The sequence below is a fragment of the Heptranchias perlo genome, chromosome 10 (genome assembly GCF_035084215.1).
Source record: "Heptranchias perlo isolate sHepPer1 chromosome 10, sHepPer1.hap1, whole genome shotgun sequence".
NCBI lineage: Eukaryota > Metazoa > Chordata > Chondrichthyes > Hexanchiformes > Hexanchidae > Heptranchias > Heptranchias perlo.
In genome coordinates, this window is record NC_090334.1 from 59299128 (window position 1) to 59317803 (window position 18676).

General features: G+C 43.2%; 1 protein-coding gene across 2 annotated transcripts in view; it reads left to right on the plus strand.

The window, feature by feature from the left end:
* The window catches only part of lrrc9 (leucine rich repeat containing 9), a 171368-nt gene that overhangs the window by 28073 nt on the left and 124619 nt on the right, over positions 1–18676 (plus strand). For both annotated transcript variants that reach the window (XM_067991891.1, XM_067991890.1), the window contains exons 5-8: positions 4225–4288; positions 5678–5748; positions 11885–12067; positions 13418–13573. In XM_067991891.1, the coding sequence (XP_067847992.1) occupies positions 4225–4288; positions 5678–5748; positions 11885–12067; positions 13418–13573 (474 nt within the window). The remainder of the gene's footprint in view (positions 1–4224; positions 4289–5677; positions 5749–11884; positions 12068–13417; positions 13574–18676) is intronic.

Genomic DNA, 18676 nt, shown 5'->3' on the forward strand with positions numbered 1-18676 from the left:
TACAGATGTCAGGTTCACCGGTCTGTAGTTCCCAGGCTTTTCCCTGCCACCCTTCTTAAACAAAGGCACAACATTTGCTACCCTCCAATCTTCAGGCACCTCACCTGTAGCTGTCGATGATTCAAATATCTCTGCTAGGGGACCCGCAATTTCCTCCCTAACCTCCCATAACGTCCTGGGATACATTTCATCAGGTCCCGGAGATTTATCTACCTTGATGCGCGTTAAGACTTCCAGCACCTCCCTCTCTGTAATATGTCCACTCCTCAAGACATCACTATTTATTTCCCCAAGTTCCCTAACATCCATGCCTTTCTCAACCGTAAATACCGATGTGAAATATCCATTTAGGATCTCACCCATCTCTTGTGGTTCCGCACATAGATGACCTTGTTGATCCTTAAGAGGCCCTACTCTCTCCCTAGTTACTCTTTTGCCCTTTATGTATTTGTAGAAGCTCTTTGGATTCACCTTTGCCTTATCTGCCAAAGCAATCTCATGTCCCCTTTTTGCCCTCCTGATTTCTCTCTTAACTCTACTCCGGCAATCACTATACTCTTCAAGGGATCCACTTGATCCCAGCTGTCTATGCATGTCATATGCCTCCTTCTTCTTTCTGACTAGGGCCTCAATTTCCCGAGTCATCCAAGGTTCCCTACTTCTACCAGCCTTGCCCTTCACTTTATAAGGAATGCGCTTACCCTGAACCCTGGTTAACACACTTTTGAAGGCCTCCCACTTACCAGACGTCCCTTTGCCTGCCAACAGACTCTCCCAATCAACTTCTGAAAGTTCCTGTCTAATACCATCAAAATTGGCCTTTCCCCAATTTGGAATTTTAACTTTTGGGCCAGACCTATCATTCTCCATAGCTATTTTAAAACTAATGGAATTATGATCACTGGTCCCAAAGTGATCCCTCACTAACACTTCTGTCACCTGCCCTTCGTTATTTCCCAAGAGGAGGTCAAGTTTTGCCCCCTCTCTAGTCGGGCCATCCACATACCGAATGAGAAATTCCTCCTGAATACACACAACAAATTTCTCTCCATCCAAGCCCCTAATGCTATGGCTGTCCCAGTCAATGTTGGGAAAGTTAAAGTCCCCTACTATTACCACCCTATTTTTCTTGCAGCTGTCTGTAATCTCCTTACATATTTGCTCCTCAATTTCCCGTTGACTATTTGGGGGTCTGTAGTACAATCCTATCAAAGTGATCTCTCCCTTCTTATTTTTCAGTTCTACCCATATAGACTCCATGGGTGAACCCTCGGATATATCCTCTCTCTCTACTGCCGTAATGTTCTCCCTAATCAAGAACGCAACTCCCCCTCCTCTCTTACCTCCTGCTCTTATGTTCTTATGTTCTTATGTTCTATCTTTCCTATAGCATCTGTACCCTGGAACATTGAGCTGCCAGTCCTGCCCCTCCCTTAGCCATGTTTCAGTAATAGCTATAACATCCCAGTCCCATGTGCCCATCCATGCCCTGAGTTCATCTGCCTTGCCCATCAGACTTCTTGCATTGAAATAAATGCAGTTTAATCTAGACTTCCCTTGGTCTTTGCCCTGCTTTCTCAGACCATCTGTCCGGTCATGTTTTGTACACTCTCCCTTACTGCCTTTTGTTTCTGTCACCACTTTACTTCCCACTGACTTCCTGCATCGGTTCCCATCCCCCTGCCACTTTAGTTTAAACCCTCCCCAACAGCACTAGCAAACACTCCCCCTGGGACATTGGTTCCAGTCCTGCCCAGATGCAGACCGTCCAATTTGTACTGGTCCCACCTCCCCCAGAACCGGTTCCAATGGCCCAGGAATTTGAATCCCTCCCTCTTGCACCATCTCTCAAGCCACGTATTCATCCTAGCTATCCTGTCATTCCTACTCTGACTAGCCCGTGGCACTGGTAGCAATCCTGAGATTACTACCTTTTTAACAGTCATTTTGTACTTATGTTCTATAACTTTATTTGTTCTCTGACCGTTTATGTTGCCCTTTTTTTCCTTATCTTGGTCTGACCTTTACTTTCATCTTCTATTTTATCTTGAGACTTATGTTATTTTCACCAAATTAACAAAGATAATAACCAGCTAAATATTAGACACCAATGCTTCAATTTTGTCACAGGGAGTGGGGCGGGGGTGGGGGGGGGGGGGCGGTGGGTGGAGAAGGTTATCGGGTGACTTGAAAAGAGCTCTTCAAGATTATGACTGGTTATAATAGTGTAAGTGGTGCTAGATTGTTTCTACTGGTTGTCAAGACAATAACAATAGGGTGCAAATATAAGATGATCACAAGAAGAATTAAAGGGGAGATTAGAAAAAAAACTTTACTTACAGGGTAATAAACAAAACAGCAGCACAGTTTGGATGGGCTAAATGCTTGTTTCTGTGTCGTAATATTCTGTGATTGTGCTTGAAATTAGTTTGGGCACTGTCATAGTGGGACGAGACTGGAACGAGACGAAACTGAAGTAGCATTTCACTTGAAGAGATCACAAGGATGATGGAAGAGGTGCAATAAAAATATTTCAGGGTGATGCAGTTCAGTAGTGGATGATCATCTGAGTTGACGCATGTTTGGGGAAGAGTACAGGGAGTTTTACTCTGTCTCTAAGGGTGCATTCACATTATAACTGTAGCGTTAGTACAAAGTGGTTTTGTCTCACATTGAGGCTGCGGCTGAAGTGAAAATGCAGCTTAAATGCAGTTACAAGGCTCAATCTGACACCAGAACAAAGTAGTGTGAGATACTACTCCACTTTGCTTCTGAGTCAGTTCAGATCTTCACATCAGTTCACACTCCAAGTTTTGTGTTGGTGTGAAGCTGTTTTGTTCACAGCAATGCTAAACTTGTTGGGTGTGAATGCACCGTAGTTCTGCTATATTTTACCTGCAAGTGCTCAATGCTGATACTTAGGCTAGGATTTTAACCTGGAGTCGGGGTCAAATCGCGGACATGAAACCCGGAAGTACAGGTTTCCTGGACGTCCTTACGATTTTGACGTAAGGACATTTTTTTTGTCGGTTTTCCCATCTGACAGGCCAGCCTGATTGACAGGCTGGTCTCAGTCGGACGGGAGCAGAGCAAGGAAGAGGACGTTTTCAGGTAAGTGTTCAGGTAAGTCTTAGATTCTATGGATGGGGGGGGGACATGGGTGGGCACGGGGGCATCGGCATGGGTGGGCAGCAGGAGATGGGGGCATCGGGGGGCATGGGGATCACTGGGGGCGGGGGGGGGGTCAATCATGGGGGAGGTCAGTCATCAGAGGTCACTCATGGGGGTTGATCGGTTGATCGGGTGTCAGTCACCGGGGGGGAGGGGTTTGATGGTCATGGGGGGTGGAGGGGGTCAGTCAGTGGAGTGGGGGGTGCGATCGGGTGTCAGTCACAGGGGGTCAGTCACCGAGGTGGGGGGGGGTCGGGATCGGGGATCATCGTGAGGGTCCGCAATTGCTGGGCGTGGGGTCCGCGATTCCTGGGAGGGTCTGCGATCGTTGGAGGGGGCATCAGCAATCCTCTGGGGGAGTCGCTGCAGGTAGGCTTTTTGGGTCTGGGGAAGGACTCCCGCTCCTCTGGGCCCACAAGCTGTGCAATAAAGGTACCTATCTGCAGTTGCGGGCCTTCTTGCCTCCTCTCACGTGGCGTGAAGGAGAAGGCCCGGGAATCCCGGCCCCCAGAGATTGAAATCGCGAAACCTGAAAAAATGGAGGCCTGCAGCTTCCTTGAAAGGTTTTAGTGACCAACCCGCCTCCTGACAGTGGGTTGGTTGCCCACCCCAGTGAAAACCGGAAAACGGCGGGTTAGAGGCGGATTGGGGGCAGGTCTGAAATTGTTGCAATTTTCAATGCCCTCCCTTTTAAAATGCGTTCCCTTTTAAAATCCTGTCCTTGATCCCTGAAATGCGAATGCGTTTCATTTAAAACTATTATGAGGAACTGGAACATCACCATCACCTTAAAATGTATACTAAAATGCTGTAGCTGGCAGTTTGCCAAATAACTGTTATAATGAGGGCAATGTTGTAACTGAGGGTGCTTTCATTGAGTGCATAAGATTGTCACTGGAGCTTTAATAGGATAGATAGTCTTAGTATCACAACAATATGAGGCAAATTGGTAAGAGGTATAGAAAGGAAAAATGAGAGTAGATAAATTCCATGACAGTAGAAACAGTATAAACGTGCTTCGGACTGTAATTACTTTTTACTTTTTTACTGCAGGGACTAAATACATTGAAGCATCTGAAGGAGCTGAATCTTGCTGCTAATTTAATTGATGAGATTGGTAAGTACAAAACAATTCTATTACATCTGTTATTACGTGTAGAGACTAATTTTAAATATATTTGGCTTATTTACGGACCAAGAATCTGTTCTAAGTGATTCCATACTTCTTATGATTTTAGAACTACAAAGGTTATATGGTATCTTTTTAGAAAAGTAAACCTAGAGTAGATTCTTAGTGGAATAAAAGTAAAATCCTTACTTGGGTACCTGACATAAATATTTCATTTATTTACAATCTTGTTAGTCAGATTATTATCTTTTTTGAAACTTCAATCTGCAACCTTCCACTGGATGATAATACAATCAACTAATTAATTACTGAGCCCAGTCCATTTTAAATGGTAGGACTATGATCAAGTTTTTTTTTGTTTGATTTTGTTTTCTTTTATAATAGTGTTGCTAACCTTGTTTACTTAGTTTATTTACAATTACAGGGATAATTGTTATAGTTATGAAAAAAAGCTTGAAATTTGGGGCGTTTTTCACTGAAGGAGAGAATTAAGATGGAATCTAATAGCAGTTTTTAAATTATGAAAGACTTTGAGACAGTAAATAGTGAAAGATTGTTTCCACTGGTTGGTGAACCTGTAACAAGAGGCATAAACTCAGGATTGCCACTAGAAGATTGAAGGGGGAAGTTAGAATAATTTTTTCCACTTGGGTGTTTATAAGATTGTTGAATGATTTATCACTAGTCACTATTGAGGCACATGCTATAATTTCTGTAAAAAGAAATATATATACGGATGTAGGAAAGGGTAGGGAAATGGAATTTGAGTAGATAGCTCCAGTTCAATAGCTGCAAGTCGGTGATAGAAATTACAGCACAAAAGGGACTATGATAATTTGGCTCAGTTGTTAACGCTGTTGTTTCTGACTAAAAAGGTTGGGGGTTGAAGCCTCAAGACAGGACTTGAGTTCATAATCTTGGTTGTAACATCAAGGCAGTACTGAGAGGACTATATTGTTCTTCAGATGAGATGTTAAACTGTGATATAGCCCTCCTGTTACAGTGGATGTTAAAGATCACATGGCACTATTTGAAGAGGAGTAGGGAGTTCTCTCTGTGCCCTGGCCAAAATTCCTCCCTCAAGCAACATCACCAAAAACAGACTAACTAGTTATTTGTCTGTTTTTTGTTTGTGGGATCCTGCTGTGTGTAAAATGACTATCATGTTTGCCTACATAATAATAGCCATTAAACTTCAATGTAATTCATTGCATGTGAAGCACTTTGAGGCGCTGCATAAATGCAAGATCTGCTTTCTGTTACTATGCTGAATCCTTTTTTGTTTTCTTTTTATTTTATCAAATACAATTTTATTTTAAATGTTTCAATAAAATAATTCTTCGTGTCAACCTTTTAAAACAATGTTTTAAATTTCAGGTAACTCTTTGGACTTCAATGTTCAGCTAGAGTGGCTCAACCTCTCGGGAAACAAAATATACTCCTTTAAGGTACATATTTCACAACTTGAGCTCATTTTGAATTGATAACAGTCTCTTTCTGCTTTTAAACTTGTTGTTTGAAAGATGGGTTTTGGTAGTACAGTCCCCACCGCATATGGTGGTTCGTGCTAACACGATTTGCCCGCTATACGTGGTGGATGGTAAGTACTTCCGGCTCCTTAGTGCAAAACAAAACTGGTTATTAAGTTTCGTGTGTTCGGGTCTCTGTTAGTATCAATGGTCATGTCATTCATATCACTCTGAGAAAATTACAAGACAGAAATAGAACTAATTAACATAGCCGTAATGTAACTTTGTTTTATAGTTAACATATTACTTTGATGTATGATTTTTGAACACTGAGTCTGTTATACTTATGCTGTCCGAAATTGCAGTTTATGCCTTTTGAACATAAAGTTATCAAACTAGTACATTTCAAAGGGTGACTGTTCAATCTGTAACATAACAAGGCAAGGGATTCACTTCAACTTCTAATCAAAAATCGACTGTAATAACCCCGTAGAATTGATCAGCCGGAGTAGTGAGAAAATCATGTTGGTTTGTGAAAGTGAAATCCTTCCGGTTACAGACTATATGTAATATCGAGTATGCTTATTGGTAAAATGTATTGATTCTTTGGCCCCTCAGTTTTGGATAATGAGTTATTTAATCAACAGATCATCTGTATTTAGCGAACAGCTGATTGAAGCTGCCTGAAGTCTCCATCAGCTGTTTGCACTGTTAACAACTATGGGAGGTAATCAGAAAGTGGAGACTTCAGGGGCTCGATTTTAGGAGCGTGTTTCCGGCGGGTTCCCAGCGGGGTGGCCCCGAAAATCCCGATCTCCGGTCACGTGACCGGATCGCGACGAAATCCCGGCCACTTCCGGGTACCGCGCTGACGTGCGGGGCTGCGCGCGCAAGCCCCGCTGGTGGGAATCCCGCAGGCAATTAAAGCCAGTGGGGTTCCACTTGAGAGTACTTAACTTGCTCGTTGTGGTCAGTTAATGAGCTGAAGCAGCTGTCAAAAGAGGAAGTGTGGGATTTTAGGTTCAAGGCAGTGAGTTTCCCACACTGGGGGAAACAGTCTCCCTCCAACCAGGCGTGTTGCAGCCTGTGGCAGGTGCCAAGGTGTGCTCCACGGGGGAGAGCCCTCACCCACGCAGGAGGCCACCGCGTCACATAGGGCAACCCCTGCCCTCCACCACCCCCCGCCAAGCCAGAGGACAGACCGACACGAAACCGCAGCCCCAGTCCGAGGAACCACACACCTACCCTGCACAACCCCTCAGACCAACACCTGCCAGTTGGGTGGTGTGTGGACACCCTCGGAGGACGAAGAGCATGACCAGCACCAGCAGCCTCGCAGTCCACGCCGTCCGCCTCAGAGACGTGGATCCCCCCAACACGGTGTTGTTGCACGCCCACCTGCACAGCAGGAGGGAGGGCTACCGCAGAGAGAGACGCGTCGCAGAGGGCACTACCCTCGCCACAGGGTCCACAGACCGAGGCGCAGCTCCCCGGACCTCTCCGAGCAGCAGTGCACAGGGAGGCGCAGATTCGCTCGACATGTAGTCGTGGAGATCTGCAGCCTCTTTCATGCCGAGCTGCTCCTGGCTGGCCCCAGCACCAACTGCTTACCTGTCGCTGGCAAAGTCACCACTGCCCACCACACCTTCTCCTCCGCATCCTTCCAGGGTGCAGCCGGCTACACCGCCGATGTCTCTCAGTCGTCTGCGCGGACGAGCCCTGCAAATACACCTGCACCTACTCTGCAGTAACACGATGGGTGGCATCAGTGGTGGGTCCTCATAGTGATACCCAGGAGCGGGCATTATTGGACACAACGGACAGGATTCGCGGAGACATGGCAGTGGTGGTGTCAATATAATGTGTGCTGTTTGTTGCTCTGAAATTCAATATGGGTAACACCCATGACAAACCCTCAGACACCCTTGTGCACCCCCTTCATGCTGACGAGACGTTTGCCTTACGCTGCCTACTGCACATATGTGATGCATGCCCTGTGGCTGCAGCACAGGTGGTGGCAGGTTGAGTGAGGCTGGCCGTGAGGGAGATGCACGAGAGGGTGAGTATGGGATGGAGCCATGAGATTGTATGAGGATTGGGTTGCGTGTTAGTGGCAGGATGAGTACTGGCGAGGTGAGTAGGTGGAGGTAAGATGAGGATGGGGTGTGAGTGGGTATGAAGGGTGATGTGACAGAATAGTGTTGGCGGTGCCGAAGGAGATGTGGGGTGGGGGCAGTGTTGTGGCAGACTGAGTGTAGGGGAAAGACTTCGTGTTCTCACTGTGGCGGACCTACTGCGGTCATTGCAGCGCCTCCTGCACTGTATGCAGGTGGGCGATATGTTGGTGGCGCAGGTGACCCCCTCTGCCACCTCGAGCCAGGCCTTCTTGGTGGCAGAGGCAGGCCGCTTCCTCCCGCCCGCCGGGGGGAAGATCTGTGTCCTCCCCCTCCTCCTCACCCCATCTGATGATACCTGGGGTGAGGCATCATTAAACTGGGAGCAGCCTTCCCCCTGGGCTGCTCCATGCTGCAATTTGTCCCATTGGTTGCAGCATCTGTCAGTGGAGGACTGCCCCTTTAACTAGAGAGCCTCCAGCTGACAGATCGTACTGCGCATGCGCAGCCCGACCGACGTGCAGGCCAGCGCCGTCGACCCCGGAGGAGCAGGTAATTGATTCCTATTAGTGTGTTGCCTGCTACGATCGCGTGGGCAACCCACTAATTTCGCCGTCCGCGTTTTCGACGCTCCCGGAGGACCACCCGCTGGGAACCCAGAGGCCTGCTAAATTCGAGCCCCAGGCAACTTCAATCAGTTGTTCCTGGGGCATTAAAAACAAATAAAATGGGTGGACAGCACTTTCAATAGGCAAGATTTGTCAAATGGATTTATTTTTTGCTGAAACATTTTGCAGTACAGTGGCACTACAGTACTGAGGCACTCAGCTCCACAGGTGAATAGTTAACGGTACTTAGTCGCACTTTAATGAGGTGCGAAAAGCTTATTGAATTTCCCGATGCAGCCACTGGCTTAATGTGTTATAAGCAATGCCTTTTGAAATTGAATTCAGTGGTAATGGCAAATGGTTAGTGTCATTTGCCTGATATGGGTAGCTGTCAGCGATAAATGTGAATGATATAAGTGGTGGGGACTGTATTAGAACAAAATACAATTGAAAGCTATTAAGTGGGTGTTACAAATTCAGGTCCACCATAGAAACTTTACTGCTTCAGCGATGTCAGTTACTCCTACAAGTGGATCCCATGCCCCCTATGTGCCAGAGTAGACTCATGCTACCAAATTTTACTTATATGATAGCTTAACAGTGATGTTAGGTGAATTGGATATTCATGTCTTTTGCATTTGCCACCACATGCCTGTTCAATCTTTTCAAAGGCAAACTGAGAAAACACTTGGTAAGATGAGGCCAGAAAAAAATTATTAAGCTGCTTTATTTCACAACAAGTGAACATATAGAGCAACAGTTATGATGAGACTCAGTCCTTAAAAATAAGGACTGAATGTAAGACCTTAAGATGGGGACTGAATTATATTTGTGTGCCCTGGTCTAATTAATCCTTGCCATATAATCCTTCACCTGAAGGCTCGGTGGTTTTGCAATGCTACACAAGATTGAATAGTAACATATTACATTTGCTACCTATACTGGGCACTCCTTACTCGGCCATCATCTGTGATTCTGTGATACACAGTCATACCTGCAGCTGCACATTTCTATCACTAAATGGAGTTTATAATCGCCTTGAGACGTTTTTCTATGTTAAAGGCGCTATATAATTGCAAGTTCTTGTTGTATTTCATAGGTATATATACCACAATTTTCATGTGGTTTGTTAATATGCACAAAACATAAAACACAGAACAAAACTAAATGCATCAGAAATGTAACAATATTTGAGCCTACTTGTGGGTAAAACATAATGTTTACAATACCATGACCAGAAATTTTTTAATTTGTCAGATTCTTCAATACTCGATTTTGTATGTTGTCCTTATAAATTAATTTTTTTGTGTGTGTAAGGAGGAAGGAAAATGTTTTCATCGATCCCAACTTAAACGCATTATCTTGTCCTTGTCTCTAGTATAAATCATTATAAGTCAAGTAAGATTTTGCTGTAGTAATTCAATCATACATGGCAGTATACATTTTCTGAGAAATAATTGCCATTCTTTGTGTAGCATGGAATAACATGTGTAAGAGAAGTTATTTGACTTGGATATTGTTTACATGAGTTCACATTTAAGCTTCACTGTTATAATTTCTAGAAGGTGAAATAAATGGCACAATCTCGAAGGTTTTCCTTTCATGACCTCAGGGCATCCCAAAGCTGCCTGTCCTTTCAGTCAGGGGAATGGTGTGGGAAGGTGGAGGGAAAGAAAAGAGGAAATAACAAAGGGCAAGTTACGTAAAGAGGGAAGTTAAACTAAATGTCTGTTAATTATGGAATTGTTCATGTCACCCACCCTGTCTCACTGTTATTAAGGATTAAATTTGTAGTATACAGCTACATTTAGTAATTGGCATTGGCATCAAAATGGATGTGATTCTATGCTCCAGCCCATCTTCATTATCATTGGTCACCAGCAGAGAGATTCCCATAACTTTTTTTTTAAATGGAAGGCTTTTATAAAGTCTTAAATCTATTATGCCTTTGCTACCTTGCCTTTATCTGTCCTGGTGGCTTAAGGCTCACAAGGTCTCAAGTTTAGTCAATTCATTTAAGTTATGTATTTTGGCATTGAGATACTTGGCAGCCTAGTTACTTTGACATTAATGGTTCAAGTTTAGTGTCTATTTATACTTTCTCCTAGCTTTTCACAATATTGTGTATTTTGCTGTCTGTAAATGGTGACCAGTCTAGTCTTATTAATAAAACATTTGATTGATATTATGCTTCTCTAAACAATTACCATTTGTCATAAACCTCAAAGTATCCTAGCTCAATTTATTCAACCCAGCTGAATATAATGGCAACATGATGCCAAAAATAAAAGATCAATGTTCCAGTGAGATTAGCTGGGGTTTATTAGAAAGCTCTCTGATAGTATTACTGAATTGTGAACCCATCTGAAAAATTAGGCTTTTGTTAGCCTTGAATTCTGGCACTACAGACTTAAACACGCTTCCACAGAAAGTGCACTTATATTTCTTTAAAACATCTGGGATATTATATATTTTATTCAAAAGTAAGAACAACTCAGTTGGTCGCACCTTCGTCTTTGTGCCAAAAGTTCTGGATTCAAGCCTTGCTCCAGGAATTGGGCACGTAATCTAGGCTGATAGTATTTTGTAATACTGAAGGAATGCTGCAATGCCAGAGGTGCTGTCTTTTGGGTAAGATGTTAAACTGAATTCCCATCTGCCTGTTACGGTAGTTCAGGTGATGTTATCCCATGCCACTAATCAAACAGGAGTAAGAAGTTCTCCCAATGTCCAAGACAACATTCCTCCCTCAACTGGCACCACCAAAAAACAGATTAATTGATTGCTTACCTCATTGCCGCTTGAGGGATTTTGCCTATATTACAACAGTCACTAAACTTTAAAGTAATTCATTGTATATGTATTGATTTTAGACATTTTTTGAGAAATATGTGCTCTATACATGCACGTCTTTCTTTTATTTTATTTAATTAGTCCTATCTATTGAGCATGCAATAATAATAAGAAAGATCCCAAGTGTAATCCCCTGTCTGCGCTGAGTCACTTCATCAGCACGTGAACACTACAAATTGTCTCACTTTTCACTTTTACTGGCGGGTGGAAAACAGGCGATAGCGGATCAGCCGCCTATTTTAGACCCCGCACGATTTTGGTTTCCATTGACTTTAGTGGTGGCTAATCTGCACGTTTAATGCCCAGCAGTAAAAATGAAAATTTGCCCCAGAAAATGGTTACGACTAATTTATTTTGCCGAAGAACCTTCTGAGACTTTTAAAGCTTGTGTGCACTATAAAAATGTTAATACACAATTAACTACACCAGTGTTACATACACAGCATTAACTATAAACGTTTAACCCTGTTAAGGACATGATACAGAAGTGTTTCATTAGACCTCTTGAGAGTTTATGTTCCTCCTAATTTTTTTCTCTAGGAACTCACTAATTTAGCAAGACTACCTGAACTTCAAGTGTTAAGTCTAAAGGATCCTCAGTATGCTCCAAATCCTGTGTCTCTCCTCTGTAACTACTCTACACATGTAGTGTACCACATTCCAACGCTTTTGAGACTAGACACTTGTGATGTATCCAGTAAACATTTGAAGGACTTTGCTGAGGTAATGAAGTATTTAATAGCCTGGTTTCAGTGAGTATTTCTTCTCTTTCTCTTGGCAAGATAAGAACATTTTCAAAATAGGTGTCTATATCTGCAGGTGTGTATAACAGTTTGGTATTATACAGGAGTCTTTCTGACCATGTGGTCCTCCCAACCCCCATACACATATGGCCTCATTAAAGAAACATGTCTTCGTTCTTCTACTGTTCATTCTGTTCCAATGTACCAGAATAAAACTTCTTCATTGTTTAACGTTTCCACTTTACATTATTTGACTTTCAAGGTGGAGTAGTCCTGAGGCTGAATTCAGACTTCATCTGAAAATTGTACGTGACTTTCATACTTCTCAAGAACTTCACGTCCAAAGAAAAAATGCCATTTTGCTGATGTAAAGCTTTGAATGATATTTCAGAAATAGTCTCATAAATTGCTAAAAAAAATCTTCCGTTTGGCTCTTTAAATCTACATGTAACTATGACATCCTGTTACAATGTCAACAGGTCGTTACGGGTGCAAAAAGACGATGGAGGTGGCTGACCGGGCTCTTGAATCATTGAAATATTCAGGAGTTTTATTATCATATTTAAATCAGGAGCTTTATTCACCTACCTTCCAGCCCGCTGATAAATGGGACAGAAACCCAGCATTACGGGTTTTTGCCCCTTTTTTCTTTCCCTAATGCCCTGGGAACTTGCACACATTAGCGAGATGAAAATCAGCCTCCTGTTCTTTAGAATCATAGAATGGTTGCAGCACAGAAGGAGGCCATTCGGCCTGCCGAGCCCGTGCCGGGCTTTAGTTAAACATGTGTAATAAAGAACATCAAGTGAGACGTATATTGAGAAGATCTAGGTATATTAAGATATACCTGGAGCACATCAAAGCAGCAGATATATACTGTCATTCTGAACCCAGCCCCAACTGTACAAATACTTCTCTCTTGAGATTGTGATTCTGAAATTGCAGAATACCACAGGAAGGACCACAAGATTAGCATTGCTCCTATTTAACACCAAACTCTTAGGACAAATGTTCTTCTCTTTTATTCGAATGTATGTTTGTATATGGAAGTTAAATGATATTAAAACAAATATAGCACACTGAAGATAGATAATCTGATAATAGCATTTTGAGAAAAAATAGCAACTTAAAGCATATAATTACAAAAATTAATTATATATGTCCAATGTTTCTACAAATATCTTTATATTTTTAAATGAGAAAGGTGATAAGGGTAGGGATGTAAAAATATCATGCTTTTAAATCAATCTGTTTAACATCAGAAATCTTTTTCGGTGTCAAGATGAACATAAAGAATGATTCAGTGGATTACTTTTTTCCTTTACTGTAGTCAACTGTGATGAAAAAGACAATGTATTACAGCATGCGCGTTAAGACCATCCGTCAGCACCTAGCTGAAATTGTAGAAAGGCTGCAGAAACAACGGAGTGCCAAGCAGGAGATACCTAAGGAGCGAATAAAAACTATCAGCTTCTTCATAAAAAACGTAAGTACAAAAACTATGGACGTTGATAACCTTAAAAAAAAAATTCAGCCTCAACTAAAAGACCTTTTTGCCTATGCTCATTACTCAGTGTTACTAATGCTTAAAATTGTGCAGTCATCTTTCTTTTTTTGCTGGGGATCTTTTAAAGCTCCTGCAAGACTTTACAGTGACAGAAGTCAGGCTGTCTCGAAAACAAATTACTTGATTTAATATTGATGTACTCTTTCAAGCTCATTCAGTTAAATATCCTACTATACATGTACTTTTATATTGAGTTGACTTTCATCATAGGGCCCGTGGAGTCTTAACGCTGCAGTCAAGGTGAGTTGGGTGTACCTTTCCCCATGTTTTAAAACTGACCAATGATTCAGTCCTTGTTGGTGTAACCAAGAATGCAAATTTATAGTGGGAGAATGTGCAAGCTATCATCTTAACATCATCTCATACACCCTAAAATAAATTAGATTTTAGTTTTCCTTTTCCTCCACTCCTGTTGAATTATATATAGTGTGTATATTAAAAATCTTGCATTGAGAACATGCTCCTTTTCCACAATTCTTTCCTCCTGTTGTCACGATTTTTGGTCAGAGTTTTGTCAACTTTTCCCATTGTAAATTGTAGTATGTCAACATTTTCCAATTTTCCTATGTCAACTGACACAATGCAATTACTGTTTTTTTTTCATGAAAGTGGCTCTGTTGAGCCATTTGCAATTTCTGAAACATTTCCTCCAATTGTGTCACCACCTTGTTTTTCTCTTTTGGGTAAGTAATACGTAAGTCATTTTAAACCTTATTTTAAGCTTTTAACATATTTTAAAATGTATTTAAACTTTTAGTTTTTTTCTTAATATTAAATGTCTTGAATTTGGTGATTTTAATGATTCTCAGGTCATTCTGTATCTCTTTCTTTGCAGGCCTCATCATGCCATTCTCCTTCCCTGTGACATTCTCCTGTTTCCCAATGCCTGGCCATTGTGCTCTTCCTGCCAATGGGCTCCCTTTCCTTTCTCCCTGCTTGCAAGCCTCTTGTCTCGGTCTGCCATTGTTGTCCCCACCTCCGACCCCTTTCCTTTCTTCCTGTTTATTTTATCAATGGGCCATGGGCCACCCGAGCCCCCTCCTCATAGATCCTGTTTCTTTGGCCACTGCTGATGTATTGTTTGTTGCCCTGCCATGGCTTCCACTTCTTTCTTTGCCCACTTGCAGACCTCCTCCCAGTGCCTCCCCCACCACTGCCATCCCCACAGGTGGCCTCTTCTTTCTTTGCCCAGTCGTGTGCCTCTTCCTAATGCCTCACCCATTATCTTCATCCTGTCTCCTGCCATTATCTCCCAATGCCTCCCCTGCCATCGCTCCTTCCCTGTGACATTCTCCTGTTTCCCAATGCCTGGCCATTGTGCTCTTCCTGCCAATGGGCTCCCTTTCCTTTCTCCCTGCTTGCAAGCCTCTTGTCTCGGTCTGCCATTGTTGTCCCCACCTCCGACCCCTTTCCTTTCTTCCTGTTTATTTTATCAATGGGCCATGGGCCACCCGAGCCCCCTCCTCATAGATCCTGTTTCTTTGGCCACTGCTGATGTATTGTTTGTTGCCCTGCCATGGCTTCCACTTCTTTCTTTGCCCACTTGCAGACCTCCTCCCAGTGCCTCCCCCACCACTGCCATCCCCACAGGTGGCCTCTTCTTTCTTTGCCCAGTCGTGAGCCTCTTCCTAATGCCTCACCCATTATCTTCATCCTGTCTCCTGCCATTATCTCCCAATGCCTCCCCTGCCATCGCTGTTTCATCCTCCACCTTCACCTTCCCACTTGCACCTGAAAAACAGACGTGGCACCATTAAATTTTCTATGCCAGTGTGTTTCTTTTAGTCTCTAATAAAATCTATTTGGTTGTTTTTCAAAATTATTTTAAGAGCTAGAGGACAAATCTAAAAAGCTTTATTCAGCTAAAATTAATATTGAGTTTTTTTTTAAACTGGTGGGTGAGCGAGAAAGAGGTAAAAGAGAGACTATACTGATTACACACCTGTTGTTGATTTAGTTGCTATTCAAATTATTTGAGAGAGAGATCGACAGTCTTCATCCTAACGTGAGTTTTTTTTTAAAAATGTGATGAACTTTAAAAGCAAACAGAGCTTTTAATTATTACCTTATTATCACCTCTGTTTCATTGAAATGTTAACATTTTCTAATTACTGCTACCTGTGAGACTCAGAGAGACATGAACAACATCAACTTGCATTTATATAACCTCTTTAATGTAGAGATACGCCCTAAGGTGCTTTACAGAGGCATAATTGAACAAAAATGGAGGTCATAATTGAACAAAAAAAGTCAAAGGAGGGATGACCAAAAGCTTGGTCAAAGAGATGGGTTTTGTAGAAAGAGAGAGGCAGATAGACAGAGGAAATAAAAGAAATAAAGCCAGAGTTACATTTCCAAGAACCAATCACAAAAGACACAGTTTGCAGAGATCTCAGAGTTGTGAGTGCTGCCACACCCAGGACCTCTCCCCCTGTGTTGTCAGACCAATGCCCTCCCCACTGCTGACTAACACCAGTAATCCACCAGAGAGTCAAACCCCACATTCAAAACATTTGTGCTAAACCTCTCCACAGTTCTCCCAAACCCAGATTCCCCGTCCTCAATAACGCCAAACCAAAGGATCCTCCAGGCTGCCAAAACCCAGCTGCCCCACTGCATTGCAGCCAAACTCCAGAACCCCCATCCATAGCCCAGGACCATTACCCGGTGCTACATAAGCACAGGACTGCACCCTCCTGTAGGGAAATAGCTACTTACCCAGTGGTCTGTGGTCCTGAACAATAGCAGTCAAAGAAAGTCGCCCTTACACAGTACTTTCGTTAAACAAAAGTGATTATTTAATGATTTAAGAATTCATACAAACATGCATGAAGCGAAGCAAGCATGCATACAACCATAAAAACCAAGGATTTCAGCATCAAGGCAGTTCAGAAGTAATGAGTTTCCCGTGACTTGAGGTTCTTTGTCTTCTTCTTGATGAAGCTTCGCCTGGAAGAAGAAACTCCGTCAAGCTTCTCTGACTGCACCGCCTCCGACTGTTGACTGTTGAAGCTGCAATGATGTCCGATCTTTACATTATTTTTTGCAATTAGGGTGTGTTCGAAGTTACGAGAAGTCCCACTTTGGCCACTCACCCACGTTGCATTAATGATGGATGGTTGGCTGGACCACTTAGAAACTGTGTGATCCATACTGTATCTTCTTATCTATGTGAATCCAGGTGCAGTTATCTTTCTCAAGGATTTCTTGTTATGAAACCTGATGTACACACCTTATCTGTGTGAATAAAGGTGCAGTTATCTTTTTTAAGGATCTCTTGTTATCTCAGCACTGTTTTTCCAAGTTAATTGTTATGAGAACCAAAGTTGCTTTTGAGAGTCTTTATATTGTTGCGAGAACCAAAATTGTTTTTTTGAAGCCTCAATACAGCTGTCGTTCTTATCAGTTGTTATTGAAAACTGAAGCTTGTTGAATTTTTCTGCACATTTGCAGTTTTAAACTGATGTCCGAATGTCCAAAGGAGCAAGTTAAATTCACAATGTCCAAAAACGGGCTCAGTTAACATTTCCTTCAACTGTAATGTCCAGATACTTTGAATTCACAATATTCAAAGGGATTTTAATCACAATGTTCAAGGGGTTTTAGCCCCTGCCCTACACACACCCCCACGCCCCACCATGCAGCTAAACCCCACTTCACACACACATCAAATATCTAACTCCAACTCGTACATCTTGCAGACCACCTTGCTGTGTATTCTCAGCTTTAAAATTGGTAAGGGATAAATATTAAATGCATACAGGTAAAGATATATTTTTTTTTATATTCGTTCTTGGGATGTGGGCGTCGCTGGCGAGGCCGGCATTTATTGCCCATCCCGAATTGCCCTTGAGAAGGTGGTGGTGAGCCACCTTCTTGAACCGCTGCAGTCCGTGTGGTGAAGGTTCTCCCACAGTGCTGTAAGGAAGGGAGTTCCAGGATTTTGACCAAGCGACGATGAAGGAACGGCGATATATTTCCAAGTCGGGATGTGTGTGACTTGGAGGGAAACGTGCAGGTGGTGTTGTTCCCATGTACCTGCTGCTCTTGTCCTTCTAGGTTGTAGAGGTCGCGGGCTTGGGAGGTGCTGTCGAAGAAGCCTTGGCGAGTTGCTGCAGTGCATCCTGTGGATGGTACACACTGCAGCCACTGTGCGCCGATGGTGAAGGGAGTGAATGTTTAGGGTGGTGGATGGGGTGCCAATCAAGCGGGCTGCTTTATCTTGGATGGTGTCAAGCTTCTTGAGTGTTGTTGGAGCTGCACTCATCCAAGCAAGTGGAGAGTATTCCATCACACTCCTGACTTGTGCCTTGTAGATGGTGGAAAGGCTTTGGGGAGTAAGGAGGTGAGTCACTCACTGCAGAATACCCAGCCTCTGACCTGCTCTCGTATTAATATGGCTGGTCCAGTTAAGTTTCTGGTCATTGGTGACCCCCAGGATGTTGATGGTGGGGGATTGGGCGATGGTAATGCCGTTGAATGTCAAGGGGCGGTGGTTAGACTCTCTCTTGTTGGAGATGGTCATTGCCTGGCACTTACCTGGTGCGAATGTTACTTGCCACTTATGAGCCCAATCCTGGATGTTGTCCAGGTCTTGCTGCATGCGGGCTCGGACTGCTTCATTATTTGAGGGGTTGCGAATGGAACTGAACACTGTGCAATCATCAGCGAACATCCCCATTTCTGGCCTTATGATGGAGGGATGGTCATTGATGAAGCAGCTGAAGATGGTTGGGCCAAGGACACTGCCCTGAGGAACTCCTGCAGCAATGCCCTGGGGCTGAGATGATTGGCCTCCAACGACCACTACCATCTTCCTTTGTGCTAGGTATATATCGCGACTCATTTCAATTTGCAGAATACCCATCTTGGATGATCCATCTCGGCCTCCTCCCGAAATCCCCACCATCACAGAAGCCAGTCTTCAGCCAATTCGATTCACTCCACGTGATATCAAGGAATGGCTGAATGCACCGGATACAGCAAAGGCAATGGGCCCCGACAATATCCCGGCTGTATTGC